Genomic DNA, 21,836 nt, shown 5'->3' with positions numbered 1-21,836 from the left:
GGTGAATGGGTGATTGCATCAGGAATTTATCATCTTCACTTAATCACCCAATCAATCACAATATATCCTTACTGGCAATGATAGCGCAGTGGTAAAAGGTTGCGTCCCATGATCCACTCCAACGGTCCTCGTACCGAATCGCTCAAATGCTCCCCTCCTTGACGGACACGTAACCAGCTGGGACCAAAGCCTTCAATTCCGCTGCCACGGCCACCCCTCAATGCTAGTGCGCCAATTCGTCGTCAAGCCTCTTCTGCTCGTAGCCGCATAAATGTATTCGTACGAGGCTCACATCCGGCGTCAAAAGCACTCGCCCGACTCATCTCCCTTTGCGTAACTCGGCCGCATGGATATTAGCATGCGGAAGGCCACGGATGTGGTGTTTCCAAGGGTTAAAAGAGCGAAGATAGGTAGCTTTTGGCTTCCTCTTTCCTATAAATAGCAAGTTGGGTTTAGTTTCTTCCTTCCAAGTGAGAAATCTTTTTCTCTCTTGTTCTTCCTTTTTCTTCTTTCCTTGATATTTTTTTTCCTCTCTTCGTTGTTGTTGATCTGGTGAATAGGAAATGGGAAGGGGTAGAGTAGAGCTGAGGCGGATCGAGAATAAGATCAATCGGCAGGTAACGTTCGCCAAGAGGAGAAACGGTCTGCTCAAAAAGGCTTACGAGCTGTCCGTTCTGTGCGATGCCGAAGTCGCCCTCATCGTCTTCTCCACCCGCGGGAAGCTCTACGAGTTCTCCAGCAGCTCCAGGTACTTGAAAAAAATGGTTTGATATAGGATCATCACTCTCTTTTTGGTTATCTGATAAAATTCCGCTATGATCTGTTTTAAGCTTCGACTCATCTTCTGGATTTCCGTTTTAGTGAAAGAAATTAATGGGAAAACTGACTGGATCTTATGAGGAAATACCACGAAGTGGGACAGATAAAGGGAAATTGAATGGATCTTCCGGTTTCGTAAATTTCCGCTACTTTTTTTTCCCCTCAGATCTTCATTGCTACGATGCAATGGTCCAGACATTCAAATGGCATGCTGAAATTTCTGCTTTCACAAAATATTAACAAAATTTCCAACTTGCCTCATCTCTGTTTTCTTTTTGGGCTTATAGGGAATTTGTGTTTGATCGAACAAAGACAGTTTTGTTTTTTGGTGTTAAGTCTAATGAAAACTGAAACTAGAAGATAGCTACAGTTCTTACGGCTGCGGCATCAGATCTCTATCTTTCAGATCTTTTGCCTTGCCTTTTCTTTTTGGTTTTCTGAATAACAACAACAGTAGTAAGTAACTTCGAAAGCCTATACTTGTTCCAGAGTAAAGTTAATTGCTAGCAAAGTCTGACAGAGAGAATTCCGAGGTTTCTCTTTTTCGTTTTTCTATATATATCAATCGCATAAAAGTTTAGGGTTTTTATTTGGGGTGTAGTTTTGATTATTCATTATCCTCTGCCAACAGTTCATTATATCAGGGCGAATGGAAGGGTATAAAAAGTGAATTTTCTTTCAGAAATTATCCAAGAATATATTGTGTCTGAAGACCGGTAAGGCACGGTCATATCTGTCATTCTCGTGAAGAAACCTCGAGGGTTCTAGCTGTTTCCTTAAGAAATTATCTCATTAATCATTCTAGGGGGAAAAAATTCACGATTTCCCATCAAACTATATTTTGTCATCCTCTTTCAGTTACCAGGATACATCCATGGCAATGGCATGTTATGAACAATACCAAAATAAGTTTTTCGTAAAAACATCACATATAAATCCTAGATCTTTCATATTTAATCATTAGGAATTAAGAAACAAATATAATCATGCATACTTGAATTTATAATGCTTAATACCCTTTTGGAGTTTGTGGAGTTGGCCTTCCAGATCAACACTATTTTCTTGAGATTTAGAAGAATAGAATGGCTCGTCATTGTGTGACCTAAGGACTATAACCCCTTATTTATAGGGATGACCTCTCTATTAAGCTTTTGATATTTTTATTATAGTCCATCGTAAAAATAAAAATTACCCATCTTTATGCATTAAAAGGCCATATCCTGTTAGATATTTTAATGACTAAATACCTAAAGCCTAAGTTGATCGCTTTAATTGGACTTAACCTAATATAACAACCCACAGTACATAATTATTTCACATCTAAGGCCAACGTTGGATTAAAGATCAACAATATTCCACATGGCCTATATGTATAACCCTATAATTATATTTTATAAAAATGACTATACAAGCTTGAATTTACTGCCATTAAAAAAATATATTTGTAACTAATTCCGTCCATTAACCATATCAATATATGTTCAAAATGGTATTCATTACATCTATTGTAATTCAACCCAATGGTCACGTATATTGATGTAACTAAATGACATGGATGTGTTATAAGAATATTTTATACAATGTGATTATATCATGTCTATTAATTTCCTATTGGTCCACCTTAAACTTTATTGAGATAAAATCATAATTAAAGTCAGTGTGGAAATCAACCAAAAACATTATTTCTACAAAAATTATTCTAAAAACATAACAAACCGAAATAACAAAATTTGTCCATAATATGAAAGCATTCAAAATTATAAACTTCCACTAAAATTGAATATCTAAGGACATAACACCCATATGAACAGTGTGCTCATGAAACACTCTGAGTGACACTCCTTTAGTAAGGAGATTTGCAATCATGAAGCTTATTCCAATATGCTTTATGGACAACTATCCATTCTAAACTCTTTATTTCACAACTAGAAACTTGATGTCTACATGCTTTGACTTTGTCGAGCTTCTATTGTTGTTAGAGTACAGAATTGCTAATTTATTATCACAAAATAATTCGAGTGATCTATAAATACTATCCATTATGCACAAGCCTATGATAACATTTTGCAACCATATTCCATGATTGAACATCTTATAATATGCTATGAACTCTCCTTCTATAGTAGAAAACGCCACAAGAGATTGCTTGGTACACTTCCAAGTGATAGCTCCCAGCTAATAGATAGATATATCCTAATATAAATTTCATACTATCTTGACATTCGGCAAAATTAGAGTTAGTATACCTAACAATCTCTAGGTAATCTAATCTTCAATAGGCGAGCATGTAATCCTTTGTTCTCTGCAGATATTGCAAGACCCATTTGGCTACTTTCTAATGGTCTAATCCTGGATTGCTCTCTATCCAACATCCCTGTAACATACACAATGTCTAGACATGTACAAACTTGAGTATACATTAGACTCCCTACTGCTGATGCATAAGGAATCTCCTGCATTTCTTTTTCCTCAAAGTGATTCTTGGAGTATTGATTGAGACTAAATTTATCTTAGCCACAAGGGTATTGCCTGGTTTATAATTTTGCATATCATATCTTTTGAGATCTTTTTGATATAGCTTTTTATGGTAATGCAAGAGAACCTCGAGAGCGATCTCAATGTATAAATCTTCCTTTGATCTAATTTGTTGCTTATATGTAAAACCAAATAATCATTACGTATTTATTGCTACAAGTGTATTTGCAATTTTGTTAAATATCGATCTCCCTTTGGGCCGGTGAAATACTTACATAAGTCGTAAGTATACAACCTTTTATATTTTAAAAATAAATTAATTTCTATAAGAGACCACTTTGGTGGTATGTTGCTTAAATTAATTTATCTCAAAATATATATAAACATAAATTATATTTAAATTTAAACCGTCAACGATTTAGCTGACTGTTGATCAATTTAGTGATTTGTCAACTGTTGAATCTAAACCGTCAGTGATTTAACGAATTGGATACATGTTTTTATCCTCAATATATGCATAACTCCTCAAACTTAATTATAACAAAAATTAAGAGCAATGCACAGTTGAAAGCTACATGCTACATTTATTTATCCTTTTCAGTGCTATAATTAGATCAATTAATTAGTAGTGAGATCATAATATAGATGATATATGGATCATGTTCCCATGTCAATGGTTGCAGCTATTTAACAATCTACATTTGAAACTGTTGAGGAATCTTCAGGGAGGATTTTGTGAATATTGCTTCTGTGATCCAAAAAATTAATCCTTAAAGGGAGGGCATTCATCTCGATTAACTTGATGGAACCTTTAACTAATTAAATATAAATATGAAATTGATTGTCAACATTCTAGATCGGTTCATGGACATACATTACTGCATTTAATGGATCATTTTATTGGGTCAATCATGAAGGAGTTCAAATTTGGCGATCTTAGTTTCCATATCGAATATACAATTTCTTATTAACTTGATATGCTATTTGCTGGATTATTTTTATACGGAAGCTTGATTTCTTCTTTTCTTTTTTGTTAAGAGATCACTAACTATACTTGACGTAATGAATTGTTTTGTAAGCTCATTGCAAATTTGTAATTAGTATTTGATGCATTGTATCTATTGGATCAAAGACTGGGCTCAGATTGTTTGTACTATTATGATGGAATGAACTAAACACGTAGATCTTGTCTTGAATGTAAAATATGCAAGAAAATTCAAACAATGGTGATTGTTTCTTTTAAATTCGATATGAATTGTGTGTTCACCTATACACATGCTCAATTGTGCTCAGGAACCATGGAACAAAAACAGTACCTATGTTTGATTTTGGATAATTTACTTAATTTGTAACTATATTTTCATATACAATATCTCGTATATGTAGTTTTTCTTAAAAGTTGATTGTGGTTTGGTATTCTAGTTAATGAAATTATTTTATTACTTTTGTAGCATATTGAAGACGTTGGAGAGGTACCAAAAGTGTAATTATGGGGCCCCAGAGCCAAATACGATATCAAGGGAGATTCAAGTAAATAGTCTTCAAAAGTTTTTTGACATTATCTACATGCTAATAGTTCTTTCCTTTTAACTACAAATATTTCATTGAATATCTAAAATCATATAATTGAATACTTCAAGTAATTAGTCTTTCTCAATAATTTTAATCATATGATTAATTGTGAATTAGATAAATAAGAGTGTAGATTTTGAACACAAAATATTGATTGCAGGGTTTTTGCACTGAACAATATAATACTAGTTAAAGAGATATTTATTTTCTATTTCTCCCTTGGGTATAATTACTATGAAAAGTATTATCACTCGAGAGGTCTTCAATTGACCAGATAATAACTACTAGTAAGATAATTTTCACTTTAGTTTTTTAATTGTCCTCATTGATGTATTAATCACCTAAAATGCATGAATCATTATAGTATTAAGCAATCCCCTCAGGCCAGTGCGATGGTTAAAACATAGAGTGTTGCCATATGACATATTGGGATCGAAACTTGATGTGTCCAAGCATATCTCCCCCATACCTTGGTACTAGCGAATCGTCTTTTACCATAGCATTAAGCCTCTATATATTTTGTGGCACTTACTCATATCTAGGCTAAATTGTTAATTTTGATGCTAGCAGAGAGATTCTATGTCCAATTAGTGAAGTGCAGTGATCCATTAGATAAAATTACTTTTTTTCTAATAATTTTAATTTTAAGAATAAGTGGTAACCAATTAATTTTAATATGGCATTATAAACATGAGATATAAAACTTGAATTCTATCTATACCAATTAAATATAGGATTACTGAAAAAGAAGACAAATCATAGGTAACTAATCCAAAAGTTGATGTGGAGGTTGGTATGCCTCAGCAACAACACCAACAAAAATCATAATTAAAGTATTTGCTCTTTTTCTCATACATTGCCACCTTTATTTCTCTTAAATGCATGGGGAAAATTATCGTAAACTTTCTATCGCTCCTTAGCAGATGAGATCCTTTGATCCATTTTTATCGATCAGAGAATGATCTTTTTATATATATTGATAGGGATTAATGACCTCTACCTATATAATAGGTAGGGATCATTAATTTTCATCAATACATATAAGTAGATCATCCCCTGATCCACATTTTATGGACCAGAAGATCTGGCCTCGCTTCGTAGAGACAATGATAAACTAACTTCTAGGTTTATAATTATTTTTTTTGACATCACTCATTAATGCATCATCTCATCATCTAAGACAAAGATGACCCTAAAGAAAATTGATGCAACATTAAATAAAAATCACAAAGAGGATAAAACTCACGTGAATATCATTAATATAAGAGATTAATATAGACCCTTTAATCCTAAATTTCCATAACCTAGATTGACAATAATATACCTCTAATCATGATATTATAACTTCCATTAACTTTGTCTCTATGGAGATATCCAATTGATTAGAGGATGACAGATTTATTATAATGAAGCAGAGATCAATTTATGATGGGCGCATGCCCTCTTCCACCCTCTAGCCACTTTGAGGTGACTATAAATTGACCCTCTCTTTACATAATCTAGGACAAATTGTGAGGGACGTTTGGACTAGCATAATCACCTTTATTGCTACAATGTAACTACCATTAGCTTTAGACACATGATCACATGAAATGTATGTATCATTTATGCACAAATCTTAGACTATATGAATCATAATGTATCATTTATTAAAAAAATTAAACGAGGACACCTAATATAACTAGATACAAGCACCTACATTTTGGTTAATTTTCTTTTGTCAATATAAAGGCATATGCTACAACTAAACAAAACGCCTATTATAACTAAATAATATACCTTCATTCTAGTTAATTTTTCGCCAAAATGAAAACACATACAACAATTAGACAAAGGCATCTACTAAAACTAAATGAAAATATCTATTATAATTAAACGAGCGCACTAGCATTGTGATTACTTTTTTTTTTTTATCATTCACTTGCTATAAGAAAATGACATAAGCTATAATTAAACAAAGGAACATACTACTAAATAAAAGCACTGCATTTTAGTTAAGTTTTTCTTTTTTAAACAAACAAAGACACATTCTATAACTAAGAAAAGGCCCGTTATTTAAATGAAGACACATACTGTAACTAAGTAGAGACACATATTGCAACTAAATGGAGACACATACTATAACCCAATATAGACATTTGTGATAATTAACAAAGATATTTGTTATAACTAAATAAATAGACAACTACAATTAAATAAGTGCACCTTATACATATTTAATTTTTTTATCAAAATAAAGACACTTGTTATAATAAAGATTAAAAACACATCCACCTTATACAACAAATACAATAATCAAGTTTTATCTCCCTAAGTGAGATTGTCTATATGGATCTTTCTATACCATTAGGATCTATCTCCTACTTTATCATTATTTATATTTTAAAAAAATATCTTATTTTATCATTGCTAATTAAGTCTTCTTTGATTTTTCTCTTCCTCATTTAATGTACATATTTATCATACTTTCATATCACATATTTAAAATATTTATTAATTGTCTAAGTGCATGTTCGTACAATCTTAAACACATCTCTTAGAGTTTTTTTTTTCAAGAGACGCAATTCCAATTTTCTCTTTAATATTCTCATTTGTTATCATGTTTATCCTCATATGTATATACATCCACCTTAACATCCTCATCTCTATGTCTCTCAACTTATGTTTGTGTGCTAGAGTCATACCTCAATATTTAGCTTCATATAACATAGTAGATCTAATCACAGTTTTATAAAACTTTTCTTTAATTTTTAGAAATACCTTACAATTACAAAGAGCACCCGATTCTGTCCCCTATTTCAATCATCCTATTTGTATTCTATGTAAGATATTTATCTTAACTTCTCCATATAAAAATGATCTTAAATATTTAAAGCTTTCATTTAATCGTTCTCCTATCTTAGCAATTATTTTACTACATCTAATATTATTAAATGTAAAGTTCATATATTCTGTCTTTACTCTACTAAGTCTAAAGCCTTTCACTTCTAGTATTTCAACCAAAATTTTAACTTAGCATTTATTCATTCACATGTCTCATCTACTAAAATAATATCATTTACAAACAACATGCACTATCGTAACGTATCTTGGATGTGTTCAGTGAGTTTATCTATGATTAGTGTAAAAAATAAAGACTTATCTTTATATGAAAAATTTCAATTAATCTACCTAGAGCTTTCGTCCTTGTAATTATACATTTCATATAATTTCTCTTAAAATTCTTTCATAATTTTTTTTCTAGATCGACAAATATCATATGTATGTCTTACTTCTTTTTTTGATAATTTTCAATTAGTTGTTTGAGAAAATATATAGCTTCTATTATCACGTCCCGAGGGTAAGATTGTTCGACGAAAATTGGATAACATATCCCCTATAACAATGAATATTAAAACTTGGATACATAAGCCACTTGACTATACAAGAATAATATCTACAACCCACATGTTTGGAATAAAAAATACAACCACATAAGATAATATATAGCTCACATGGCTGGACCAAAAACGTAGTGGAATGCATAAGCAAAACATAAAAATAGCACAACTAATTACGAGCTGGCTCAGCTTGACACAACAAGTACATAACCAAATAAAAGGACGCCACAAGTCTAAAAATCCACACAGAAGATACATATTACAAGTATAATAACAAAACCAATAATGCGAGTGGAAGCAATAATAAAAGAAATCGCTCGAGGTGACATGGAACTAGCGGACAAGATTTCCAAGCGACTTCATAATTCCTCTACCTGCTCCCTGACGAAAGAAAAATCAGTTCAAAGGGTGGTGAGTGTGGATGATTCAGTGGGTAATAGACAGATAGTAAATGAACGTAATATATATCTAGAGATTCAAAGATATACAGTCTCATGGGGAATAATAAACAAACATAACAGTAATACCATAATAAGTGTCCATACTTGAATGGTGTGCCGAACACCTAATAACTACAAGTGCAAAAGTGAATCTACAACGTAACTACTTGTATCTACTAAAGCATCATATATGGTCTATCCAGCTACCAATAAGCAGATCAATGTCAAGTACATACAACTGACATATCTCAACTATATGTAAACAGACATATGGATATAATCAATCATAAGGATATGCAATCACATATCATATGCATATACATGGCATGATCACTCCCGCCTACTCCTCAGCTACCACGATCCCTGTATGGTCGAGAGATTGGGATAATGACAACTGTACACACTACCAACAGCCACTACTCCTGAGTGGTGTGAGTGGACAGTTTGCTGAGTAGCTATCTAGCTACAAAACAACGGGGTCCATACTGCTCACAACTCTAGCTAACACTACCCCTGAGTGAAGCGAGTTAGGCACGTAAAGACAAACTACACTCACTCTAAGCACACTACCCCGAGCGACCGAGTGAGCAACAATAGCCGATGACTCTCTCAACAACAAGGGAGACATAGTCACCGACATGCATGAAATACTATGATGAGCAATATGCGAAAAATCATTATCATAGATATAGCAAACAGCTATGCCACAGTATAACCAACATGTCTGGTACATGTATATACAATAATAAATGCAAATAAATAAGATATCCAGTAATTACTAAATATGATAGATGGCTAACAAGACTGTATAGATATGGAATCGATCATCTCAAAGATCAAGCAACTAAGTGTCAAGATTATGAAATAATACCAGTGGAGTCAAGGTAAATACAACAACCTATCTAAACATAGCTCATACACTAAAGTCAAAGTACTATATAAACAAGTCAAGAAGTACCCGCCTCTATATGTAGTCCATGCCAAATGATTCCCACGTCATGCCACCCATTTCAATCAAAGTCCTATATCAATGTATACCATTAGCTATCTTCAAATGAATCAAATAGCTAAATCAGATTCCCTAAACCAATTAGGGTAGCCCTAATACTATCACGATCCATGCCTACACCCTAATAGATGTTTAGGTCTCTCTAATCCCATTTTCTTCATTAAATTAGGTTTAATCCTCAATTAGCCTTAATCACCTCACAATTAAATTGGTTTAGCTATTTTCTAAGCATTCCACACTCAATTTAGATTTAAATTCATACACAAATCAATGCAAATACTCACCTAACTCCAATCGCACAACTGTTGACCCTTGGCTAGAGAAACTCCACTGCCGATAGCTGTGGCTAAAACCAAGCGAAGCCGCTGTCTTCTAAAACAGATACCCCGAATCAGCACCACGTAAAGATCTCATACCTAAATCTTATGCTAGGGTCAACTAGTTACCTCTAAGATGACAACAGGGTAGCAGAGCACCCTAATGTGATTAGTGGAGAGGGAGCTCAGCAGGGTGAGGGAGTGCAGTGGCTGTTGATGGCCACATGAAATGTCGGCTACATTTGAGATTTGGTGTTAGTGACCGCAATTCAACTACAGCAAAGGAAGATGGTGCGACAGTGGATAAAATGCTAGGGATCTGCCACCGACAAGCCCTCGGGTGGCACCAGCCATGGCTCTGATTCAGTCCTCAAGCCAGAGGAAGGGTATCTCTAGCCTTCCTTGCATCGTTCCCCCTTTCTGGCATCGGTAACTCCTAGTGATTGGCCGGTAATGAATCAAGACCTAGGGCACAACGTCGGTGTTGCTTGGTGCGAGGAGATCATGAGAGGGGCTGTCCTCCACTCCCGTCGTTGCCACGTTTGATCCCTCATGAGGAGCCGATGGTGGTGTACGCCAGCGATGAAGAGGATAGGAGGGAGAGGGGCGTGGCACGACGACACGAGGAGGGCGGCTTGAAAGAGGGGAAGGGTGAGCCGAGCTCGGGTTGATTGCGTCGCCTCCCGTGACGACTGCTGCATCATCGGTGGATATCATGCGAATGGTTGGCGACGGTCGAGTGGTGCCGACAATGGCGTCAAGTGTGGTGTCGGCGAATTTGGCAATGGAGGAGAGGAATCGGGGAGATGAGAAAGGAATAGGGAAAATAAACTTTAGGTTGATATATATATATATATATAATTTTAGTTTTTAATTAATCCAATCAACTCCCAAGTTAATTGGAATATCTAAACATGTTTTCTTTAAGCCTAATCGACTCATTCACTTAAATGTGTCATACAAATTCTGTTTAAATATTGAAAAATTTCTAAAGATTCTCAGAAAATTCTGTATGACTATTTCTCCAATAACACTTATTATTTAATTATCGGATCTTATATCTATTATTGACTTTTCAAGCATAAATCCAAATTAATTTTCAATCACTGTGATCTCCTTCCTTCATCTTTTTTCTATTACTTTTTTAAAAATTTCATGGTATGACTCATTAGCTTAATGCTCCTATAATTTACATAATTTTATATGTCTTATTTATTTTTATATAGGGGGACTAGAGTACTTACTCTCCACTGATTAGATATATATTTTTTAATTTCAGTATCAGATTGAATAACTTTATGTCATTTAATACCCTACTTTCCTAGGTACTACAATACCTCTATCAGAATATTATTTAGTCTAACCACTTTTTATTTTGCATCCCATTTAAAGTCTATTTTACTTTTGAAGTTTGAATTTTCTGATAAAAATTTAAATTTCTACACTCCCCTGATCTACTTATATTACCTATGCTAATGTGGCCACCTATACCTTTATTAAAAAAATTTAAAAATACTTCTTTCATTACTCATTTATTTTCTCATCATTCACTAGTACTTTATTGCATTCGTTTTTAATATATATTATTTAAATAAGATATCTTATCTTTCCATCTTCCACTTTAGTTATTCTATAGAAGCCCCTTTCCATTCTTTTATATTCAACTATCGATATAAATATTTGAAAGTTTCATTTTTAACTTCAATCACTTCTTTATTGGTATATTTCTTGGCTACTATACACTTTTTAGATTTTCTTGTACAATAACTTATATGCAATTCATTTTTCCATCACTTTTCTTGTATTTTTTCGTTCCACTATCAAGATTCTTTACTTGGATGTGCACGCCCTTTTGACTCACCGAATACACTTTTGGCTATCATTTTTAAATTTAATGTCATCTTATTCTAAGTTATATTTGAGTCGCATGTATTTGTCCTAATGTTGTACTTCTACCCTCTTCTTAAAGATACTTTGATTCTCATCCTTTAACTTTTACCACTTGATTTTAAGAGTCGTACATATTTTACTTCTACTGATATTATGCTTGAAGCGTAATCTAATACTACTAACCTATGTTGGATAGTTAATTTTTCTCGAAGGATGATCTTACAATATTTGTAATTTTTTTATTATTTTTTGACCATCAGAAAATCAATTTATGATTTATTATTCTCACTTTAAACATAACCAAGTGTTATTCTCTTTTCTTAAAAAATATATTAACTATTATAAGTTCATATGGTATTACAAAATCTAATATAGTTTTTCTTCTTTAACTCTTATTTCAAAATCATAACCCCTATGCATCATATCATATTCCTCATTTCTTACTCATACATGTCCATTTACATCTATTCCTATTAAAATCATCTCGCTTGGTGAGCTTTTTTGTACTATCTCATTTAGGTCTTCTCAAAACATATATTTTGTATGTTCATCTAATCTTATTTGAGATACATATATGCTTATTACATTTATAATTTTTTTCGTCATTACTATTTTGAACGTTATAATGTTATTCCCCTTCCTAACTACTTCTATTATTTCATACTTTAATGGATTATTTATAATAATACCTACTCCATTTCTTGTTTTACTCTTTGTGCACTATAATTTAAAATATAAGTTCTCTACCATCTTTATCTTTTCTCCTACTTATTTTATCTCTTGTAAATATAAAATATTAATTTTTCTTCTAATCATCGTATTTACTACCTCCATTGCTTTATCAATAAATATTTCTATATTCCATGTTCCAAATCTAAGACAATCGATATTCCTATAATGTTTATTCTTATCTAACATATGATGTGAGAACTCTTACATATTTAATCTTGCACCTAAGTTTTCAATGAGATATAATAGTCCTTGCTAAGACATAATCGGATTTTACAACATATTTATTCTGAAAAATAAGTTAGCATTAATATAATAGTTTGATAAATTCATTCATAGAAAATTCATTTATAGTTAATGCTAGCTGACAACCTAACGTAATCATCAACCTTTTTCATTTGGGATTGAGGCCGACATTAGCAGTTTTATATACACCTTAAACTTCCTGAAATTCTAAATCCCTAAACGCTCATCTTAAAGTATATTTATTACTATTTTTCTTCCTTATAAAAAAATAAATATACTATAAGAATAGTGTTGCTAAGATTTGTGAAGCTTTAATAGAAACACCTTTCATGTGATGGTGTTTAAAGAGTGCCTTTAAGGAAGTTTTATCCTATTATATTATCTAGCACTGGGCCAACAGTAAAATGGAAAAACATCATCATCATAAATAGCACGCCATGTCGGTTCCAACTCTCTAAGATTATCTTCATGGATGTTATCACTCAATATCTTTTACACTTTAACTTATACTTGAATCAACTGCTTCTTCCGATGATACTTTAATCTATATAATATAATGAGTTGAATCATTTTCATATCAAATTTGTTCATGAATGAATGTAAGAAGATCATTTACAAAAGTTTCATGGGAACGAGAATTGACATAATCATTATGACCAAGGAACACAATGAGTTTATCAAAGACTTCTATGACAATTAGTAGTCATTTAAATTATTTTATCTTCAATTCCAGTAAATTAATCATATCTAATAAAAAATATTTTATAGACATAAGACATCATCACTATTATGATGGGCATTAATCGTTAATTGTATAGGTATGACATCAAGTTACCATACAATATTAGCAATTACCTTAGTCAAATGATATTTCTTTCTCTATTGTTCTTGACATGAACTATTGATAAGAGTGTTCTATTCATCTTCAATGCCCATTTAAGATCATGCCCTCGAGTATTAGAAATAAAAAAACCCAGATATCTCTATTAACTAACCCTAGCCCAAAGACCCTTGAACATTTGTTCATTTGTAGACTTAATTATTCCATTGAAGAATGCTTCATATAAGATTAGAGTTTGACTTGGTTTGATAAAATAAAATGAAAAATCACTATTCTTATGCAGTATTAACAAAATGTTCAGACTATCGAGACCTAGTTCTTGGGTTAGAGTTGAACGGTTATTTGCCCATTTCTATCTCAGAAAAGAGATGTCTAGGTGTAAGGATCATATGACACATGATCCTCTTAAGTATTTCTTACTGGCACAACTACAACACAAACACTTTATTTTTTCAAAACTATTATTGACATTCAAGAGGGAATCTAACATGAGTGTTCAATTGATTTAATCACAATTAACAATGTATTTATTACAATGTAAATATGAAAACACTTTTTTATTTATATAATTTATTCAATATTAGTGTCATCAAAATACCATTAGCATAAGTCTCAGTTTATGAGATTCTAGGAATATAAAAGTGTGTCAAAATGGTTAATTGGGATGAAGATGGTTAACTCCCACTTTTGAACTATTTTATTGTTTAAATACTGCTTGATTTATAGTGTATCAGTTGGATAATATTTATGAAAAAATAAAAAATAATGAAGTAATTAATGTTAACATTTTCATTAGTTTTTACAAATGCTCTCAAAAGTAATTAAGATCACGAATTCTATATATATTTTTTTATAGATATGGATGGACATCTTAAAAGATTTTTTTTTTAGAAAAAAATGACAAGGGACTATAAAATTATTACTCCAATTGATGTCAGTTAATTCATTCGAGGGTTTGAAAATACTTTAGTTGACTCCAATTATCTAAAATAATGAATCCTAAACTATATTATCAACAATATATAATATATAACTAATTCTATAAGATTTTGTTTCAAAAGAAAAGTATTTTGTTTAGTATTGTTCAAGAATAATGATTTATTATATCAATGAATAATATCATTTATGTCAGACACTCAATTTTGTATTTCTTTGATGTTACTAATCATAGAAAGATGCCATGAATTTTGTTTAGTTTCACATTTCTTTAATTTTTTATAACTTAATTTGAATGGAAAAAAAATAATAGTTTCACTATAATGTTTTTTTGTAATAATATAATATAATATAATATAATATAATTATAGTAGTGTTGGATATATGTTTTAAGCGTAGTATTAATTGAAGAAAAATATATACGACTTTTAAAATTAAGTGGTGAAAGTTAAAAGATAAAAAATAAAATATATTTAAGGAGAAGGTAGGAGTACAAGTATTAGGTAAAATATATCAGAGCAGATTCTCTGGTCTAGGATATTCTGGACTAGGGGAGGCCTTGCAAGCTCATTAGTGGAGTGAGCTAGACCCCACCTGTTTAACAGGTGGAGTATAATCCACCCCACCAATAAATGAGTAGGGGTCCAGGATTGGTTCAGGGATCCTAGACCAGAGGATCCCTGATCAAAATATATGGTGGCTTTAATACGACATGGGATAAGAAAGTTAAAAATAGTAGCTAAGAGTATATTCACTTAGTCAAAGATACATGCACCACCAAGTAAGAAATTTTAGTAGTGGAATGAGATAGTACAAAAGAAAGTAAGAGAAAAATGAACAACTTATAAGGAATTATATATTTATAAAAACGAGAAAAACTTTAAAAAATATATAATTGCCAAGAAAGAAACTAGGAAAGTAGTGAATGAAGGAAAGAATAAAAATTTTAAATTATTATATCGAAAATTGGATACAAAAGAAAAGGAAAGAGATATTTATATAATAGCTAAAGTGAGAGAGAGGAAGATAAGAGATTTTATCCAAATAAAATATATTAAATATGAATATAATAGGGTACTAGTAAACGACGGAAAAATAAAAGAAAGGTGAAAATTTTATTTTCATCAACATTTTAATGAAGGTTTAAGTGACCAACTTAATTTAAGTATGTTAAATGAGTATAAAATTTAAATTTTAAAAATAGAACAAACTTTAAATGGGATGCATAATAGAAAAGTCGTTGGCCTCAATGATATTCCGATAGAGGTATAAAAGTGTGTAGGAAAATAAAGTATTGAATGACTTATAAAATTATTTAATATAATATTAAAAATAAAAAAATATTTGATCAATAGCGAGTAAGTACTTAGTTTTCCCTATAAGAACAAGGGAGACGAACAAACTTGTATAAACTATAAGGGTATTAAACTAATGAGTCATTTCATGAAACTTTGAGAAAGAGTAATAGAAAAAAGATTAAGGAAGGAGACCACAGTGATTGAAAATCACTTTGGGTTCATGTTTAGAAGGTTGACAATAGTAGTTATACATTTTTTTAGGCAATTAATTGAAAAGTATTAGGAGTAAAATAAAGATCTGCACATGATATTTATTGACTTGGAAAAAATTTATGATAGAGTTCTAAAAAAAATTATATGGAGAATTCTAAAAAAAGAGATGTGTTATCGTAATATATATTGAACTAAATAAAGATATGTATGAGAATGTAATGTCCTGAAGACTTTAGATGGATTAATTGAAGTATTTCCAATAAAGATAAAATTATATCAAGAATCAACTCTAAGTCCCTATCTTTTTATACTAATTATGGACGAGACACGTGATGGAGTAAATGTTAAACTAGAATCTTGGCGAGAAATACAATAATTTAGGTTTAGTAGAGTAAAAATAGAATATATGAAATTTAAGCTCAGCAATATTAGACATAATGAGATAATTGTTAAGATTGGAGATAACGAGTTGTCTGGAACTGATAGCTTTAAGTATTTAGGATCAATTTTATAAAATAATCAAGGGATTGAGAGAGATGTTTTACATTGAATACAAGCATGATGGTTGAAATATGGAGGAGAGCGTCAATAATTTTATGTGATCGTAAAATATCTCTAAAACTTAAAAGGAAGTTCTATAAAATGGCGGTTAGATTTGTTATGTTATATGATGTTGAAATTGGGCTATGATTCAAGCACATGAGCAAAAGATGAAAGTTACAGATATGAGGGTGTTAATGTGGATGTATGTACATACAAGAATGCATAATAAGAAATGAGAATATTAGAGAGAAAGTTGGAGATGCATCTATTGAAGGAAAATTTTGACAGACACATTTAAGATGATACAAATATATATGTAGATGACTACTAAATACTCCAGTTCGACGATATAAAACTATTACAAATACACACATTAAACGAGGGAGAGGAAGACAAAAAAAATACTTAGTTAACAATAATAAAATAAAATAAAATTTATTTAAGTATAGATGATGATATAGTAGGGGATAGAGGCGAATAGTGTAAAAGAATCCATATAACTGACCCACCTAGTGGGATTAGACATACATAATATCCATTATTTTCCAATTTCTATGTCTCTTTTGGAAGGATTTATTATAACATAGGGTTTTAAGATTCAAAAGAATAGGTTAGCATATGGATGAGGGAATCAATGACCAATGATTGCCTAATGTTCTTTATTCATCCTTATATATTTCGTGGATCAATATACCCTATTTTAATTACATCTAGATTTTGTAGAGGACGTAACTATCAATTAAAATCAGTAGCTTTATTTCTTGATTCAACATATCTTATTTTAATTATATCTACAATGCACAAGAGCACTAAACAATAAATTTAAATCACTATAAGAAATTCATTGGATTAGTGTACGTATAATTTCCCTCATCTTTACATCAATAATGCATTCTGTTATTATCTAGGCCAACAATTACATAGAGCATAGCAAATGATAATAAAATATAAGTCAAATCCTTCTGTTTATCCATTCGAACATTTTATATAGAGAAATTATATTATTTAAATATGTCAAAAATTAATTTAACTTAGTAGTTATGTTTATAAAATAACAAGTGATATGAATGAATAGTCACATAAGATATATTAGCTATCTAATTTGTTAGATTTTATGTATGAGCAAGATATATTGATACCTTTGAAATTCGATTTAATGTGTTATAAAAAGTATTGTACATTAAAAGCTCCAAACTAGCAATTACTAATTGTTATTTTCTATATGATTTATTGTATAATTGATGTTGGAAGCTGTTGATAGGATCAAGAAGGAAAATAAGAGATTAATAACTTTGTTTAATTGTCTTTTATTTCACATTACATCATGTTCTAAGATTACATTCCTTTGTATAAAACTCTTATATAATTCTAAATCTAGATAACATAAAAGACTTGTTAACTATTACAATTACAAGCCATGGAGAAGAGACAGGACATAAAAGTTTCAAAATGCATGGAGTGCTTTGGCTTAGTATCCATGACCATTTTTTATTCTTGTATGGAAGCTTAGGTATGGATGAGGTTTATTTTTTGAGATTTCAAATTAGACTTCAGCACTCCTCTTAATTTGCAATCTTTATTCGCATCTTGTTATCACAGATTTTGCATGAAAAACTTGATCTAAACTTTGATTTGAAGTCTTGCTCAATCTCTTCATGTGCTTGGAGAGAACTTGTTAGTTCATAATAATTACAAAACTCCTAAGAACTTTCAAATATAATTTCCATTTCTTCAATCACATTTTCAAGATTTCTCATTTGATTAACAATTTTAGAAATTTTTGTAAGAAAGTCTTCCATGTGGTTACTTTCTTGCATTGTCATATTATTATCATCTTTACGTGTTTGAAGCTTTATCAAAATTACTTTTGCATCTTCTTGAAATTTGTTTTTCAAGTTATCTTAATCCTCTTTAGCTTTTTCAACCCACAATAAGAGGGAAGATTGTTTTGCTTACACACGGTTGGAGATTTTAAAATATATTTGCTTTTTTTTGCTTCTCCATGTAGGCCTTTTATTGATATTCTGACCAATATTGTCTATCTTTTAGTGGATTTGGATGTCTTCTATAACCTCCCATTTATCTTGTGAGAAGAAGAGAATTTTCATTTGGCAACTCAAATAATCATAATGGCAGTCCATCGAATATGAGTACTTTGTCTGAAATACATACAAACATTGGGTAAAAGGTGATTACGTTCGTCCCTAACACCCCATTAGTCCACCTTAGGACCATAACAAGGGAGATAAATCATAATAATTGAGAGGTAAGATGGATGGAAGGGTGAATTGTGCCAAAGTATAGGGATTTATTCTCCGTCAGTCTTAGGATTCAACCTTTCATTCATTGGGCAAATCTGTCATCATTTACCATCTCAGCTAAGCCCATGGGGGCAAAAGTACATGCGAACATGATAAGATTAGATGTGGTATACATTTTATGGAGCTAATATGGATATGAATGAAGTTTCTAAATAGAAATAGGGTTTGCATTTGATGACTTTATGATGATCAATTAATGGTTAATAACAAGCCATATATATGCAATTGACTTCACTTCTTACTAACTGAATATACACAATCCACTTCACTTCTATGAAGTAAGATAGAACCGTTTAACTATGTTTTCCCTCCACTATAGATTTAAGTATATGTAAATTAGAAGCTTACATCACCTTGCATGTTTTAAGTCAATATACTAATTTATATTAGAGCTATGATATTCATCTAGAAAATTCATCTAGAAAATTCTTAAGGATAGACACATAAAGATGGGACCCACCATTTCACTTTTTGTGGGTCCCATCATTTATGTGTCTATTCTTAAGAATTTTCTAGATGAATATCATTTCTCTTTATATTAATTGAGATGGACTAAGAGTTTCCATATTCAGGTATTATACAAGTTCATGTTTTATGCTAGTTGGGTATTGAGTATCTGAATAGTAAAATAAGAATATAATTTTTTTTAATTAATCTTTTTGTTGTTATTTAGTAATATCAATTGTTAACAAGGATACTTTTTAGTTGTGAATTGAAATTAACTTATGCTTTATATTTTAGCTGTATTTTATCATTAATATATATTTTTATTATATATAACAAAAAATATATGTTTTCGTATTGCATCCTACTATTTTATGTTAGTTTTATTCATCTAGTAGGTATCATCTAATTAGATTAATTGGTTTAGATATATTGTGCATTTAAATTTTAGCTAGATAATGAGATACTTGTAGTTAAATAGTTCAATTTATATGGTGAACAAATTGCACGTATTATTTTTGGTCTAAATGCTAGCTAGTTGGCCTTTATTGAGAATTAATTATACTAGGCTAAGTTTTCTAGTAGAATATCTCCTAGAAATACAAGAAGGGAAGATAGACAAACATATTCACAATTATTTCTTAGAGCTTCATGAGGCAATTTATTAGCCATTCCATTCTCACTGTTACAGTGTGAACCACTCTCTTACCAGTAAGGCTCAAAGCCAATTCACCCATTATCTACCAGTAGGTGGTTCTTCTCTTCTACCATTGAGGTTCTCGCTTGTGACGAGGTCATCTATTGCCACTTAAGTGCTCTAATCCGAGTGTCTCATGCCCGTAGTCACCTATCTCAATTGGCTTGAGCTCCACTTATAAGATGAATCTGATTCCAACTTCATGAAGCCTTCAATGGTTATGTCCATCTTTAACCTCCACATAGGGTATTGCTTGATAGTTGATTCTACTATTCTTAGTTTGTATGTTTTAGTTATCATTTAAATCTATAACATGCTGATATTTGTATTGGAAACAGAGTAGTCAACAGGAGTATCTGAAACTTAAGGCACGTGTTGAAGCTTTGCAGCGATCTCAAAGGTGAACTACTTTGTTTCTTGAGCTTAGCTAAGCAAAATACATTGGATGACAATCTCTCAAGTAGAAATACAGAAAGAAAGAAAAAAAACATGGTTATGGGTTGACCTTTTTACTATTGATTCTTAAAAGGATCTTTTTTATTTCAGAAATTTATTGGGTGAGGATTTGGGGCCGCTCACGATCAAGGATCTTGAACAACTAGAGCGGCAACTTGATGTATCATTACTACATATAAGATCAACAAGGGTAACAAATAGACATTACTTTCGAATATTTACTTGCTAAATTTCTTGTATTGATTTGTATATTTTATTGTGAATGGTTTGTAACATATAGTCGATACTAAACTTTGTCTTTCTCAGACACAGTTTATGCTTGATCAACTCACAGATCTCCAAAGACGGGTACTAAATAGTAAAAATATGCAAATTGCTTTAGATAACAATCATTTTGTATTTCTCAAGGCAATTAGTAACAAGATTGTTGATCCTGACAGGAACAAATGCTTTGTGAAGCTAACAAGGCTTTGAAGAGAAGAGTAAGCAGCTAATGTTACCTGCTAACTATATAGTCTCAGTGCATTAGTACATTTTAAGTATTTTTTAATTCTATTTTACAGATAATATCATCCTTTAATCAAATTTATAAAAAAAAAGTTAAATTTAAAATTGTTTAATTTTTTTTATCAACACTATACATAGTCAAATCGCATTCTGGAATTACATAATGATATTAATCAAATTGAGAAACTTGTCATGGTTTCTTATAGTTAAATGAAAGCCCCCAAGCCAACCAACAGCTGTGGGATCCAAGTACTGATGGCATACCTTATGGTCGTCCCCAACTTCAACCACAGGGCGATGGGTTCTTTCAACCCATAGTTCAACAAATAGAATGTGAACCTACACTTCAGATTGGGTAATTCGATCCTTATTCTATTCCGTTTAATTCATCTCTTGTAGAAAGGATGTTTTGGATGAGTAATGGCTGATCATCTACCAACAAATTTAATTTAATTTAATTTATATGTACGATCTCCTTTTTCTGTTCCAGTTATCATCCAGATCAAATTGCAACAATTGCTGCAACAGCACCAGGGCCAAGTGTGAGCAGCTACATGCCTGGAGGATGGATTTTGTAACAACAATTATCAAATCTAAATTGCATCTCTGTGTGTTGTGTTGTGTTGTATGTCAGTAAACCTTTGTTTCTACTGCAAATTCCTAAGGCCTATCCTTCACTCAGATATTTGTTTGTGGTCACTAG

At 31.4% G+C, this 21,836-nt stretch overlaps 1 protein-coding gene across 1 annotated transcript; it reads left to right on the top strand.

Moving 5' to 3' along the window:
* Positions 1-542: 542 nt before the first annotated feature.
* On the top strand, positions 543-21,752 carry LOC122055974 (agamous-like MADS-box protein MADS4). The gene is made up of 8 exons (XM_042617685.1): positions 543-748; positions 4,746-4,824; positions 20,509-20,570; positions 20,717-20,816; positions 20,933-20,974; positions 21,067-21,108; positions 21,340-21,488; positions 21,624-21,752. Exons 1-8 carry the CDS (start codon positions 564-566, stop codon positions 21,709-21,711), a joined length of 747 nt encoding a protein of 248 aa, XP_042473619.1. The 5' UTR covers positions 543-563; the 3' UTR covers positions 21,712-21,752.
* Positions 21,753-21,836: the final 84 nt, after the last annotated feature.

This window comes from Zingiber officinale, chromosome 3B (assembly GCF_018446385.1).
Source record: "Zingiber officinale cultivar Zhangliang chromosome 3B, Zo_v1.1, whole genome shotgun sequence".
Classification (NCBI taxonomy): Eukaryota; Viridiplantae; Streptophyta; class Magnoliopsida; order Zingiberales; family Zingiberaceae; genus Zingiber; species Zingiber officinale.
Note: the sequence above shows the minus strand (reverse complement) of the source record. Positions and strands in the feature narration are given on the sequence as shown.